We start from the raw sequence: 14,983 nt of genomic DNA on the forward strand, positions 1-14,983 counted from the left end.
GGTCTGAATTCCCAAAAACAGCAAGACTATCCATCTTTCAGACCGTGGGCCTCAACGTTTTAAGATGGTTTTGCTTTGAACAATTTTGTTCAGTTACTGTGACTAGTACCTAGTTTCTTGGGCAAGTAGCATTTGCTTTGATATTGGTTTTCTCTTGAGAAATTTATCCATTTAGAGCATTCTCATCAGCTCTCTCAAATGTGCTAAATGCTAAATATTTAGTACATTTGACACACCAAACATAAAAACACACCCGTATGCTATATGTCTCAAAATTTTGAGACATGCTACAGTACGCTCTCAAATATGAGAGCGTACGGACAGTAATGCCATTTTGGTTTAATATTTTTTTATTCTGTTTTCTCTCTCCTCTCTCATCACTTAATTCTTTTCTCTTCTCTCTTCATCACTCTCTATCTCTTCCCTCTCAGTTCGCTTAAGGTCTCTCTCATCTTTGCTCAAGATCTCTCACCGCCGACCTTCAGATATCTTAATCGAGTCGTGGGTGTGAGATTTGTGGTGGGTTTCGATGTGTGGGTCATTGATTGATCGGTTGGGTTGGGATTTTGGGTCGGTGGTGGTGTCATGGTTATGGCGGTGGTTGGTTGAGTTTTGGGCCGGCGATATTTGTGGCTGTAGTGGGCGGCGGTGTTTGTGGCTGTAGTGGGTTTTCGATGTGTGGGTTTTGGGTCATTGATTGATCGGTTGGGTTGGGATTTTGGGCAGGTGGTGGTATCATGGTTGTGGTAGTGGTTGGTTGAGTTTTGGGCCGGCGATGTTTGTGGCTGTAGTGGGCGGCAGTGTTTGTGGTTGTAGTTGGCTGGTAGTGTTTGTTGAAGATTTTGAGTTTCTTTTTCTTTTTCTTTTCTCTTTTGTTGAGGTTTTTGGATTTGGAATTTCTTAGAGATCCAGTGATTGTGATTGTAGTTTGTGGAGGTTGATTTGCCATTGGTGGTGATTTGCCGTTGCCGTTGCCGTTGCCGTTGGTGGTTTGTGGAGGTTGATTGTGATTGTAGTTTAATGTGTTGGAATTTGTTTAATATTATTTAATGTGTTTGATATATTATTTTAATGTATAGAATTGAAAAATAGAAGAGCTGATAAATGGTGAATTGTAAAATGATGTGCTAAAATGATAAAGTAGGTTTTTGATGTGTTAAAATTGCATTTTTTATGAGAGAGCTATGAGAATGCTCTAAATAATTCAAAAAGGACAAAGTTTAGCTACAAAATCGATTGTAGTCTTAGGCTACAAACTCACTCATTATCTTTTTATTAGAGGTGAATTTTGACAAATCCACCACTGGATTGCATCTTCTTCTTATATCCTCCATGTTTGTAAAATTTCAAGAAAATTAAAGATAAATAGCTATGTCATCGATAAATTTTTAAATTGCAAGTTTTTGTAATTTAAAATTATGCATAAAATATAAAATTATAGATTATAGAGTAAATGATATCCGATTGACACAAAAATTGACATGTGCATTAACAGGGTAAAAAACATGTAATTCAACGGTTAGATTTTCAAAATATGTAGTAATATTTATTTTATTGAGTGAGTTTGTAGGTTAAAGTTACAACCAATTTTGTAGCTAAACTTTGTCCATTCAAAACTAGCAATTTCAAGACTTTTTAAGAATTTAATTTCAATTTTTTTAATTAACAACCTAACATAAATTTTGCACTAAACTAATAAAGAATCTAACTAAACCTGTCAAAATTTAAATGAGTTTTATCTTTTAAGACCACTTTTAGAATTGCAATAGGATCTAATCTTTCAAAGAGGTTCTCATAATTGACCCCACAAAAAAAAAATCACTGGGCGCAACTGTACAAATATTTCAATTCTCTTAAATTTATGTATCCCTGTTTTTCCCGTCCTTTTTAAAAAAAATCAGTGGGTGCAATTGGGCCCACTCAAAAATATTTGCTTTCTCACAAATACTCTTATTCTTTATTCCATCTTTCCTAGTGTTGCCACAATTCCATCTTAACATCCTCATCTCTATTACACTCAGTTTATGGACCTATTGAAAAGAGGAGTTGTAGAATGGAACCCTAACATTTCATCATCTCTAGATCCAGTAAACCTCGAAACAAAACCACATGCTTCTGACCAAAATGGTATTTTAAAAAACTTCAGCTCTGACATAATAACTTAATGAAGTCATTTTAAATTGAATCTTTTCTCAAAAACTATGATAATGCATCACTGTACGACTAGTGATTTCAAAAACCACGTCCTCTCTTGCCACCTCGGGTCTTTGGAGGTGATTTCAAAAACCACTGTACTAGCAGTGATTCCTAGTCGTACGACTAGTGATAATGCATCACTGTACGACTAGTCATTCTAAATTGAATCTTTTCTCAAAAACCACGTCCTCTCTTGCCACCTCGGGTCTTTGGAGGTGATTTCAAAGCTAGTGATTCCTGTACGACTTGATTTAATACAGAAGTGCTAAGCCTTCTTTCAACTGTACTAGCAGCAACAGTGATCCTGCACTTAGCATAAATGCAATTAACGTATAGCCTAGGACTTGCTATGCTAAGATGCTCAGGTATCATATACAGTAAAGAATTATCTTAGAGACAATAACACTGCAGAGGGAGGATAGAGTTAGGTAAAGAATGCAACTGGACTGGGAGTTACGAGACAAAAGATATGGCTCAATTGAATGCACTTCTCAACATTATGACCAGCTATTGCAGTTGAATAAACAATAGGTGCCCAATCAAGAACACGAATTTTCTCCCTAACATCTTGCTCATAGTATGTCGTGGTCTGCTGATTTTTATTTGGTATGGTGTCCCATTTGTGGACGACTATCAGGCACCCTTTCCCTTCTCTTTCTATCCTTTCAGCAATCCTGCAATCCTAGGACATTCGGGTAATACAATATAATGTAATTAAGAACTGATCACTGGTGGAAAGCACCAGCCTGCTTCTCACCCTATAAACAGGCCAAAGAGCAGTAATTCTAGATTTGAGAAAATCAAAAGAGCAATCCATTCTCTCAAAATATTTCTTGAAGCTCATGTTATCACTATCATACATCTACAATGAATTAATTTCTTTGAAACAATGATCTCAATTGATAAAATGTAGAGAATTCAAATATCTGCAGCACCAAAGAGTTTTTAAATGAAAAAAAATATTGAAATTAAGTGGACAGTATGACAAGACAGCCTCTACTTAGGGGCAAGAGGTCATCTGCAAGACTACAACATTTTCAGCTACTATATCTGCTTTTCTCTCTCTTTGTTGGTTAAAACCAAACATTACAAGGTAAAAACCCATTAACAGTGGATCATATATTTCAGCTGCTTACAAATGTATCTGGAATTCGCCACACAATTGAAGCTTGCAGAATGCCTTTCGAAGTGGAAATGGATCATTATTACATACTTATTCACATATAAAGCATTCTAAGCCCCTTTGAAACTGATTACTACTTTAATCGTTATGATTAACTTGATTAGTTTAAAATTTCTGTGAAGAACTGATAAATTAATCTACTTGATTCCGTATGTGACTACCAAGTCACATGCCAAAAGAGAAAGCTCAAATTTGTAAGACACAGTCTTTTCCTGTTTTGGTCAATGGAACTGGTTTGCAATCAATGGCCAGGAGTGCTAAAGGAAGCATAGGTGTGATCCACATGCTTATTTGAAAAAATGTTTCAAGAGGGATCTTTGAAGTAGTTGGTGGTTGGAAAAGCAATCCTCAATTCCAAAACATGGTACCAGAGCTTTCATGTATCTTTGGTCTTGTGTTTCAATCCTAGGAAACCCCTGTTCGAGTAATTTAGTCTATTTTGCATGCTTAAGGCACTAAGGACTACACTTATATCAAGGTTGTTGGATGTGGTTAAACATAATGGGGGATGTTAGTGTGTGTTAATCATGCTCTTACTTATGACAAGGAGATTATGACCCTAGAAAAAGACATTGATGAAGTAGCTGTTCCGTGATACAAGCCATGGCCTCAATGACAAGAGCCAATTCCTCAAGTGCGGAGACATCGATTCCGGTAACATCGTCGGCATCGGAGTGTTGGAATTCGAATTCCTAGTCGTCATCGTTCTGTTTTCCTTCTTCTTGTTGGTGGTGTTTAGAGTTTGTTGGAATGGCTTGAATTGTCAAAATTGGTGGCTTGACAATTAGCCAACAAACCATCAGGAAGTTGCAAAAAATTGCATGATTTCTTGCGTGAAGAAACACAACATTCATACATTAAATGTTGCATGAACTCATGGCCGAATTTATTGACTTCTTTGTTTATAGAAGTCTTGCATTATTGACATGCATACATGCTTCACCGTTTGGCGAAATATATGACTCCATGGCATTTATGAATTATCTAGAAAGGGCAAGGAAATACACTGAAGTTGCCAAATACATGCTAGCCGAAATATGACTTCATTGAATTCATGAATCATCAAGAAGAGTGTGCTAGCCGAATTGTATGAATTCTTTGGCAATAAATGCTAGCCACTATTGTTGACTTCCTTAACAATAGAAGTCTCTAATGTACTGAAATTGTTGGCATTTCGACTGAAGGTTTGGCTATAAATAGAGCTGGAGCAAATGAGAGCTGTGTGTGTACAAGAGATAGTTCATGCAAGTGAGCTACAGAGATAACAAAATAACTTCTTCTCTGTGTGTGCACCAGAGTTAGGGAGTTGTGTCTTACAATTTGTCTAAATACAATAGGGTGTTCTCTATTTATTTGTGAGAGAATCAAGAGTGTATTTGGGGTTTGGGTTTGTGTGAGAGTGTCTTCAAGTCATTGTTGTAATCTCTAAAGTTATAGTGAAAATTATTCTGTCGCCTGCCGTGGACGTACGCATATTGCCGAACCACGTAAATTTCTTGTGTCATATTATCTTCTCTCTCTCTTCTTTAACCTTGTGTTAACAAATTATTTCACCCAATTCTCACAACAGAGTTAAACGGGAAATGTGAGAGCATGTGTTTGGAGAGATGAATTGAATTGAAGCGAAGAGGGAAGTGGGAGGAAGTTTGGGAATTGGAATTGGAATTGGGGAGAGAAAGGAAAGGGTTTTGGAGATAGTGAGACTGAGTGCTACTGCTACTGTAAGTGGAACAGTAGTAGAAGAATAAGTTCACACCTTCCATTTTTAGCGTAGAGTGCGGACTGTGGATACCCTTCTTCTTCTTTTCTTTTTTTTTTTTCAGAATTTAATTTTCCAACTTGAAATTTCATAATTTAAATTTTACCCCCTTAAGTTTAGGGTATTTGAATTTTACATCTTAACATTTCAGAATTTAGATTTCACTCTCTAAAGTTTGGATTTTACACCCCAAATTCTGAAAATTTAAAATATAAAATCCAAATGCTCCCAAGTTTTAGAGAGTAAAATCCAAACATCCTTAAAATTTAGAGGGTAAAATTCAAAGTCTGAAACGCTAGGGTGTAAAATACAAACACCCCCAAACTTCAGGAAGTAAAATCTAAATTCTAAAATTTTAAGATGTAAAATCCAAACTATCCAAAACTTTAGGAATGTAATTTGCAATTTACCTTTTTTTTTTTTTTCCTTTTTCTTTTCTTTGGCAAATTTGATATTATTAGATGGTTTTAATCTTTATAGATTAATATTACTCAATATATGTCTAGTCTCAAGACTAAATATAATAGCTCTAAGGTTTGAATGTGATCAATAATATTTTAAAACTTAACAATAATGTTAAGTTAGTCTTTTTTTTTTTTAATTAAGCAAAATAAATAAATAAATAGATGAGTTTGAAATGAGTTTTAATTCCTTAATAAATTAATGTGAAACAAATTAAAAATTAAATTGCAAAGATTTAATCAAATTTGGAACAAGTCTGAAAGTTATATATATATTTTAATAAATTCAGATTTATAAAAAGAATTTGGAAAGAGTTTGAAATTTATATTTTTTAATAAATTCATATTTATAAAAAGTATTATGTCTTTTCCTTAAGTAAGTGAACCGAAATGCACCGAAGTCGACTGAATGGATCAAAGTGGACCAAATAACAATTTATGAATTTACTTCCTAGGGGAAATTATGCCATAACAGAGTTCAGTCATGTGGCTCTCTCTCTCTCTCTCACATAATGGACGTTATCATAAATTTGGTTGGTAAAAATTAATATATAAAATTTTAAGAAAAAAAAAAGCTTCCAAAATATTGAATTTTTTTTTTTTAAGTAGTCATAGTTGATACCCTTTTTAGAATGGTTAAAAAATGTTGTGCATTTTTACACCTTGAAGTTTTGAAAGTGTTTGAATTTTACACTTTGAAATTTTGTTCATTTTTATTTATCCAAAAGTGGATAAAATCCATCTCATGGCTAAGTGCCACTCTATTTAAAATTTTATTTGAAGGAATGATAAAAGCATGGTGTTAAATTTATTTTTAAATTTGTTATTTTGTTCATAAAATGTACACTCTCTCTCCTTTTTAAAGCAAATGGAGATGGTCCTTTTCCCACCATTTTAACTGATAACAAGTTAAAAATGCTCAGTATGATTCGAAGCTCAATGCAATAGAAGAAGTTCAAAGTTCTTTGAAGCTCAAAAAGATTTCAGTCTTTTCAGATAGTCAATGGGATTTAGAACTATTTTTAAATACAACATACATTATAGATACATTAATATCTGCAGCTAATTGTTGCAAATTCAACCCACTCCGTGAAAAAGAATATGATTGCCTCAAAGAATGTTATGTAAAATAGTTGCTACAACCCAATGACCAATTCAAGGTTTCAAACTATCTAATGAACTACCTAATGAACTTCCATGTTACCTTTCTACTTCAACATGAGAATCACTAAGGATATGTTTAGAATGGAGGGAGTCAGGAGGAGAGGGGGGACGATAGCTGGAACTAGACCCCACCCCCTCGATCCAAACATAAAATAAGAGACTGAAGCATTATTCCAGCCATTCACAAGATTTTATTCTGGATGCAAACTATCACTTGTATGATTTCTCCTCCACTGTGCTCAATTCTCCTGCCCTTGAGATCACAAAAGCTAAAAGATCTGCCTCCACTTCTCTAGAATCTTTTGCAGCCAATTCGCAGGGAATTTAGAGATTGATTCTTCCTTAGATGCCCGTTTTCTCTGTTTAGTGGCTACAAGATGGGAATTTTGTAGTCCACTACAAAGTTCTGGACCATCAGTCTCATTAGATTCCACTAGAGGAGTTTCTGGTTTAACTTTTATCTTAATTGGTTTCCCAAGCTTTGATTTATCTTCCATTCTTGCAATTTCGAGCGCCTTTGCACACACAGGAAAACCTTGATCATCCCAGGACTCCAAAATTATGCCAGAGCCCAAGCAGGTTCTTCCCTGATAGAAGGCTGCAAACTGCCCAGCTGCCAGGCCCTGATCATCTTCAGATAAGTGGACAACTGCAATGTCTTCACCCCCATCTTGACCAAGTTCCATTTCTAAACTGCAGTTGTAAAATCCAGGGCCATGTCTGACCTAAAAAAATTATTGAGACATGAGCTTCGAGTTACTAGGATTATAGACTTGGTATGGGACTCAACATGGGAATTTCAAACGACATAACCGGCTTCATAGCATGCCTATTAGTACATGATGGGCATTCTTTAGAGGACTAGTATTCACTAAGTAAATTATGCATAATGTCTGCTTGGGCCATTTTCTGTCAGGGCAGTAACGCAGAAATAAAGTTGTGGTATTTTCAGAACTTAATTATGAAAAGTCACTGGAATAGGAATTGGACACTTCTACCTTGCACTGGAGCTGACATAACTGATTTGGAGGCAACCCACTAAGCCATTTTATGGAGCCAACACGAAATATGCGTCTTCTTTTGTCAAATGAGAAGTAATTTCTTGACACAAACACTACATTGTTTTTAATGTCCTTCTCAACAACATACCTGCATGAGATACACATGATTGGCCATATTGAATAAGTTCATAACCAGTGTTTGACAATAGACAGTGTATTAAGTATCATAAGTTCATGACAAGTATTTGATAATAGCCAGTTTTAAGACCATCAAATTATACAGAAACATATCTTGCCAGAGCAATAAAAGCTATGGTTAATGGGAAAGAAATGTCATAACAGCCACTCTGCTTCTTTAACATATACAACACTTCAATATTGATTGGTATGCTAGTACCACTAAACAGAACATAAAAAAGAATTTAAGAGACAATACCAGAAACAAATGCTGGCATTTTTATTATTCTTTGATAAGAGACTTCATTAAAAACATGAACACTGGGTTCTTCTGCCCAAGTACACAAGAAGTGTACAAGAGGTGCACATCAGAGAAAACAAAACATAACTAAGAAGCATATAGAACCGTTGAAGCCGTAAAGGAGATGGTGGTGAATTTTAGCAATTCAAACAAAGGAGTGAAGAAAGGATGGTAGGTTTAAATGATGAGAGCATACCAGGGTCCTCCAGGGAGACGTAGACCTTGGCGTTGACCAATTGTGTAGAACCAAAAACCTCGATGTTTTCCAAGGAAATCTCCTGTCTCAGCTTCCAATATTACACCTTCCCTCTCCCCAATATGTCTACCAACAAATTCACTGAACTTTATCTGTAGCCCAAAAAAAAGGGAGACAGAAGGTTTCAAGATGAATCCATTCACAACTCACAACCATGTGATAAAACCAATCATAAGAAACCAAAATGACAAATTTTAAATAGCCAATAAAAATAAATCCATGACCCACATGATAAAGATAATGATTAAATGTTATTCTGTAGCTTAGCAAAAAGATATTATTCTGACTCTTTCCTATTAGCCTTCACCAGCAAAGAACAAGGTTTAAAGCAAGCAAAACCTAACAGCAGATGATTGAGACTTGAGAGCAATCTGCTTAACTTTCCTATATAATTCAAGTTAAAAAGTAAAGGCAATTACACATGCTGGCACCAGGAGATAATTTCTTGAACAGGAATAAACACTGAAAATAAATAAATTATCCAAAAGAGCTACTTAATAGACAGACCTTCCCAAGGAAGCATATTCCTCGTGAATCCTTTCTATCTTTGTTAGGTAAATCAAATCTTGTAGCAAGTTTGCGAACTTCTTCCTGCGGGTAATTGGGCAAAGATAAAAAGAGAAGGGAATCAGAATAGAAAAAAACAAATGCAAGTGCTCTACAATGAGACAATTAAAGCCACACAAAATGACCATAAATTGCTTTGGCAAATGAGAAATTAGTGAAAAAAGAGAGATTGTATTAACCATATGAGGATTTACGGCAACTAAAATTTTCAGAAGTTCACGATTATGGATGTTTCAGTTCCCATTAACAATGAGAAACACTATGAATAAAGGCAAAATATTCATGGCAGCATCTGTGTAACTAATTTAATCATATCATCACTTTGAGTGAGAACAATCCTGTTGGATAATACGTGTACAATATCAGGCATCTTTCGCCACTAAAATCTATGATTCCCATCTAAAGTTTTCAAACACTCAAAAATATTCAGCAGTAGCAGAATGTAAATAGATAAACAAAAACTTTTCAAGTGAAGTTCTGCCTTGCAGTAAAACTAATCCCAGCTAACCTTTGAGATATAACCAAGTGGGAACATTAGTCGCTTGAGCTGAGCCTGCGAGAGATGCGAAAGGAAGTATGTTTGATCCTTGACCTAAAAATTCAAAGTTAGAAGTGTTAAAACCAGACAATATGCTGGAGAATTTTTTTTTTTTTTTAAAAGGTGCTCCTTTTCAAACTGAGATCTGTGTACAAATTAAAAAAGAAAACCAATTAAATCAGTCCTGTGTTTCTTTCCTCATATAAGAATTAAAGGAATTACAACCACCCGCTTGCAAACTCAAAATTCCATGACTGTAAACATTCTCATCTTAAAGTAACATTAAAACCTCCTAGACATGTATAATGATCATAAAAATTGCATATACTCTAAAAACAAGCATGAGTAGCAACCTAAAGCATCTACTCAGTTAGGAAAAAGAGAAAGCATTATAAATAAAGCTCATATTTAACAAGATAAAATTCTTCAGACACATCTTCAATATATAAAGAACAGCAATAAAGCCAAAAAGGACAGGGAATAATAGAACTCAGTAAATTCTCATGAAGGTACCATGTCTTCCGAAAGTTCTAAAACAGAAGGGTTATCCATCTGATCTGTGGAGGGGTGAACGATTTTTGCATAATGTCCAGAAGCAACATAGTCAAAATTCATACTGCTGATGGCATCCATGAATGCACCTGGAAAATGACATACCCTTAAGAGACAATAGAATAGCATATGTAACTTTGCTGTGGTAAAAGGTGTATTTTTTAATTAAGTTGACAGCATACCAAACTTTATTCTTGTATTGCAAAGAACATCTGGGTTAGGAGTACGGCCACATCGATACTCCTCAATAATGTAAGACACCTGAAATAATGGCCATTAATTCTGAACACTTAAATAGCCAAGCTAATCCTTTCAGGACTTCCTCTGGTTACTAAACAGGAATGCAAGCAATGATGAAGACTGAACAACAATATTATGATTTAAGTTGAAATCACAGACACGATAGAACATCAAGCAGTGTAAGTTTAACAAATATAGTTAGCAAGCATTAGAAATACAGCAGAAGGTATAGTGCGAAGTGAGCACTAATTAAACATTATCCAAAGAAAATATACTCAGAGAGGTAAAGCCTACCACATTCTTCCAATATTCATCTGTCAAATGCACAACTTCCAATGGGACATCAACCTGAAAAAATAAAATAAAATAATAATAATACTAATAAATAAATCAGTTGTAAGACCTCTCTTCAGCATAAAGCACACAATAAATCAAAGGCTGTATCTATGAAACATGAGCAAAAGCCTTTCATTGAAATCATGCAGGTGGGTGCTATTCACCCAAACAAGTGTAATAGCTGGATTAGCAAATGTGACTACAGAAATTTAAGAAATTAAATGAACTTTGAAGGGTATCAATTTATGACTAAGTCCAAAGGGAGGAATGGGCGGAAAAAATACATGGGACACAAATTAAAGAATTGTGACGTGATATAAATCATTAGATGCCCACGTGATCTAGCCTCTAGCTCAAATGGCACCTCCTTCCCTTGTAAAAGCAAAATCGATGTAAGGTTCTGGGTTCATGACCCACTAGGTGTGTGTGTGTATAAATACTGCCTCAACAACAACCATGCCTTAGTCCTGAAATTTAACAATTGGCTATGGATCCTCAATGGACTAATTAGGTCCAGTGCACGTGTAATTACCAATAGAATGGCATTTCCTGTGGCTTTCAATAGAGAGTTCCAGGCTTCCAACCTCCCCTCTCCCACATAAAAAATATTAAAAGGAAAATGTAATTCATCATACTGAAACTTTATTGGACAACAGAAAGATTAAAAATTTATATTACTTCCTAACATATTCTATGCAGACAACAGAAAGAGTAAAACTTTATCTTACTTCCTAACACATTCTATGCACGCCATGTACATCTTTAATACTAAGTCTAACTTTCAACCAAAAAAAAAAAACTTGGAAAAGAGAGAAGTAAAGTTAATTACTTGATTACAAACAGCTTTAGCATATTTCAAATCTTCTTACCATGGGCACTCTGACCAGAAGTTCTCAAAGTCTTCCTACACCAAAACCACACATCAGTGTAGTACCACAATTCAATTTTGAGTGATGGGTTTTTCTCCATTTTTGCAAAAAATAAAAAATTTCACAACCAACATGATCATATATGTATAAATGGGCATACTTGGAACCAGATTTTGAGGTAGAAAGCGGTGCAGGAATGGCCAGCGGCGTGGAGGAGGCGAAGAGCAACGCTGCTGTCGACGCCGCCGCTGACAAGGACGGCGACTCTGAGGGGCTTGGTGTTGGGCATGGAGCAAGAGAGATGATGACCATCGACATCGAGGCTGTTTGAAAAGCGTAGTGGCACTTGGGCCACCGAAGTAGAGAAAGAAGAAGATATAGAGAGGGGTCAAGTGGGGCTGAATTGAAGGGAGGGTTTTAGTTTGATTTGAGTTTGGCGTTGGAGAGAGAAGCTTTGGAATGGAAGGTGAAAGAGAGTGAGCGAGGAGGACATGGACATGGAGATTGGCCTCAGTCTCAGTCTCAGCAGAATTGCCTACACAATGTCTACCGATAAGCCTTGTCACACGCACACCCAAGTTTTGGTGTACCTTTTGTGTGTGTTTTTTTGCTAAACTTGTACCTTTGGGTTCAAACTTGGAACAAGAAGCCAGTTATTAAATGAAATACAGGTAAAAGTAATAAAACTTAAATAAATAAATCAAAACTTGTAAAATTGAATAGACTTTTGGTAAAAATTAGATGATATCATTTACAATTGAACTCATTATAACTTTTTATTTAGTAAAAAGAAAAAAAAAATTACTTCTATATATTTCAAAGTTTTTTAAAAAATTCCATTATGCCAATAATATTTATGTCAACTAGAGGTGGAATCCCCTTCCTTTAAAAAGAAATCCGCCTTTGTATATTTGTTCATAGTTGATTTCAAGCTTGAGAGTAGTGTTGGGCTTTGTGGAGCCTAGTTTATTTTTGGCTCGTTTTGTAGCCCATTCTAACCCTGTAAGCAGGATATAAAAGCCGTTTTTATAATTACGGTTTGTCACTACTACTGTTGTTGTGTTTTTTAGAGAGAGAAAAAAAACACTATAGCCGCACTTTGTATTTTTCCCTGATAATAGTGAAATTCCTGCAATTCCGTGGACGTAGGCAAATTGCCAAACCACGTAAATACTATCTTGTGCGTGTGATTATTATTTTTTTTAACGTGTGTTTTCTCTATTTTTTTTTTGTTTCTCACAGGTTGGAATTTAGGTTGAATTTCCAACAACTGGCATTAGAGCCTAGGGTTAGGTTTGAGTGAGAGCAATGGCAGAGGAAGCAGGAAAGGCGTCTGGAATAGAAAAGTTCGATGGCACAGCCTTTGGATTTTGGAGGATGCAAATCGAAGATTATCTTTATGGGAGGAAATTGCATCTGCCTCTTTTGGGGAAAAAACCCGAGGCTATAAAGGCTAAGGAATGGGCTCTTCTTGACAGACAGGTACTGGGAGTTATCAGGTTAACTCTGTCTAGGTCTATTGCACACAATGTTGTAAAGGAGAAGACCACAGCAGATCTGATGAAGGCTTTGTCTGGTATGTATGAAAAGCCATCAGCAAATAACAAGATGCATCTGATGAAGAAACTGTTTAATCTGAAGATGACAGAGAACGCATCAGTAGCACAACATCTGAATGAATTTAACACTATCACAAATCAATTGTTGTCTGTAGAAATTGATTTTGATGATGAGATTCGTGCTCTGATCGTTTTGGCTTCTTTGCCAAACAGTAGCACGCTCATTAAGAGTTCTGTCCATCTCAGCCACACCATTCTGCTGTGGTGTCCCTAGAATGGTTTTTTCCATCCTAATTTCTTGTGCAGCACAATACTCACTGAACCCTCCATCTATGTACTCTCCTCCATTATCAGACCTCAAACATTTTAGTTTTAAACTTGTTTCTGTCTCAACCATGGCCTTCCACTTCTTAAAAGTTTCAAATACATCAGATTTATTTTTTAGAAAATAAACCCATACCTTTCTGCTTGAGTCATCAATGAAAGTGATGTAGTACGTTGAACCTCCAAAGGATGCAACTGGAGAAGGCCCCCACAAATCAGTGTGCACTAACTCCAATTTTTCAGCCTTCAGTGTCCTGCCAGTTTTCAAGAAGCTCACATTTTTCTGCTTTCCTGAGATGCAGCTTTCACACATGTCAAAATCAATGGACTTCAATTCTGGTAGTTTTCCTTTTGATAGCAACATCTTCATCCCTTTCTCACTCATGTGACCAAGTCTGCGGTGCCATAGGCTTGTGTTAGTACTTGCATCAGCAATTACAATTGTGTTTCTTGGACTTGAGGTCATATATAGAGTACCAGTCTTCTTTCCACGAGCCAATACCCTAGCTCCCTTTGTAACCTTCCAAGTACCACTAACAAATAATATTGCATGCCCTTCATCATCAAATTGTCCAACAGAAATCAGATTCCTCCTCAGGTCAGGAATATGTCGAACCTTCTCTAATAACCAAACAGACTCATTGGGCAACAATATCCGGACATCTCCCATACCTATAACATTCAAGGCTGAACCATCAGCCAAATACACCTTACCAAAATCACCTACAACATAATTCTGTATGATTTCTCGGTGTGGAATGGTATGAAACGAAGCTCCTAAGTCCAAAACCCAATCATCAAGTGGACTGTCTACTGCAAGAAGTAATGCATCCTGTACCTCTTCTGTTACAACATTAGCAGGATCATCTTCATTCTTCTTTTTAGAATTTTTGCATTGGTTCCTAAAGTGACCTGTTTTCCCACAATTCCAACATTGTACTTGTTAGCCTGATCTAGATTTACTTCTGTTCCGATTAGAATTTCTGGATTTACATCTATCCCAATTTGAATTTCTGTTATTACCTCGGCCTCTTGTCTTAAGGTTTAGGGCAGAACCAGATCCTAAGGTTTCACCTGCATCTCTTCTACGAATCTCCTCAGCCAGAATTAAATCTCGAATATCATTGTACTTGAGCTTTTCCTTTCCTGTATAATTACTTACTGCCATCCTCATTGCCTCCTAACTGTTTGGCAAAGAAGCCAAAACGATCAGAGCACGAATCTCATCATCAAAATCAATTTCTACAGACAACAATTGATTTGTGATAGTGTTAAATTCATTCAGATGTTGTGCTACTGATGCGTTCTCTGTCATCTTCAGATTAAACAGTTTCTTCATCAGATGCATCTTGTTATTTGCTGATGGCTTTTCATACATACCAGACAAAGCCTTCATCAGATCTGCTGTGGTCTTCTCCTTTACAACATTGTGTGCAACAGACCTAGACAGAGTTAACCTGATAACTCCCAGTACCTGTCTGTCAAGAAGAGCCCATTCCT

The 14,983-nt window shown here is 36.0% G+C and overlaps 1 protein-coding gene across 4 annotated transcripts; it reads right to left on the bottom strand.

Annotated features, from left to right (window-relative positions):
• Positions 1-6,685: 6,685 nt before the first annotated feature.
• Positions 6,686-12,188, bottom strand: LOC112001972 (uncharacterized). 4 transcript variants are annotated; one of them, XM_065761841.1, is made up of 10 exons: positions 11,761-12,188; positions 11,601-11,631; positions 10,690-10,743; positions 10,338-10,416; positions 10,117-10,244; positions 9,574-9,657; positions 9,006-9,089; positions 8,439-8,590; positions 7,762-7,912; positions 6,686-7,488 (listed from the first exon to the last, which is right to left on the bottom strand). In XM_065761841.1, the coding sequence occupies exons 2-10, from the start codon at positions 11,601-11,603 to the stop codon at positions 7,033-7,035; spliced, it is 1,191 nt and encodes a 396-aa protein (XP_065617913.1). In that variant the 5' UTR covers positions 11,604-11,631; positions 11,761-12,188; the 3' UTR covers positions 6,686-7,032. The 4 variants fall into 4 exon arrangements, with proteins under 4 accessions (XP_065617913.1, XP_065617912.1, XP_065617916.1 ...); XM_065761840.1 differs by having other exon boundaries at positions 11,601-11,635; XM_065761844.1 differs by having other exon boundaries at positions 11,561-11,631; positions 11,761-12,187.
• Between the last annotated feature and the right edge of the window lie 2,795 nt (positions 12,189-14,983).

The sequence above is a fragment of the Quercus suber genome, unplaced genomic scaffold (genome assembly GCF_002906115.3).
Source record: "Quercus suber isolate HL8 unplaced genomic scaffold, Cork oak 2.0 scaffold_431, whole genome shotgun sequence".
Lineage (NCBI taxonomy): Eukaryota > Viridiplantae > Streptophyta > Magnoliopsida > Fagales > Fagaceae > Quercus > Quercus suber.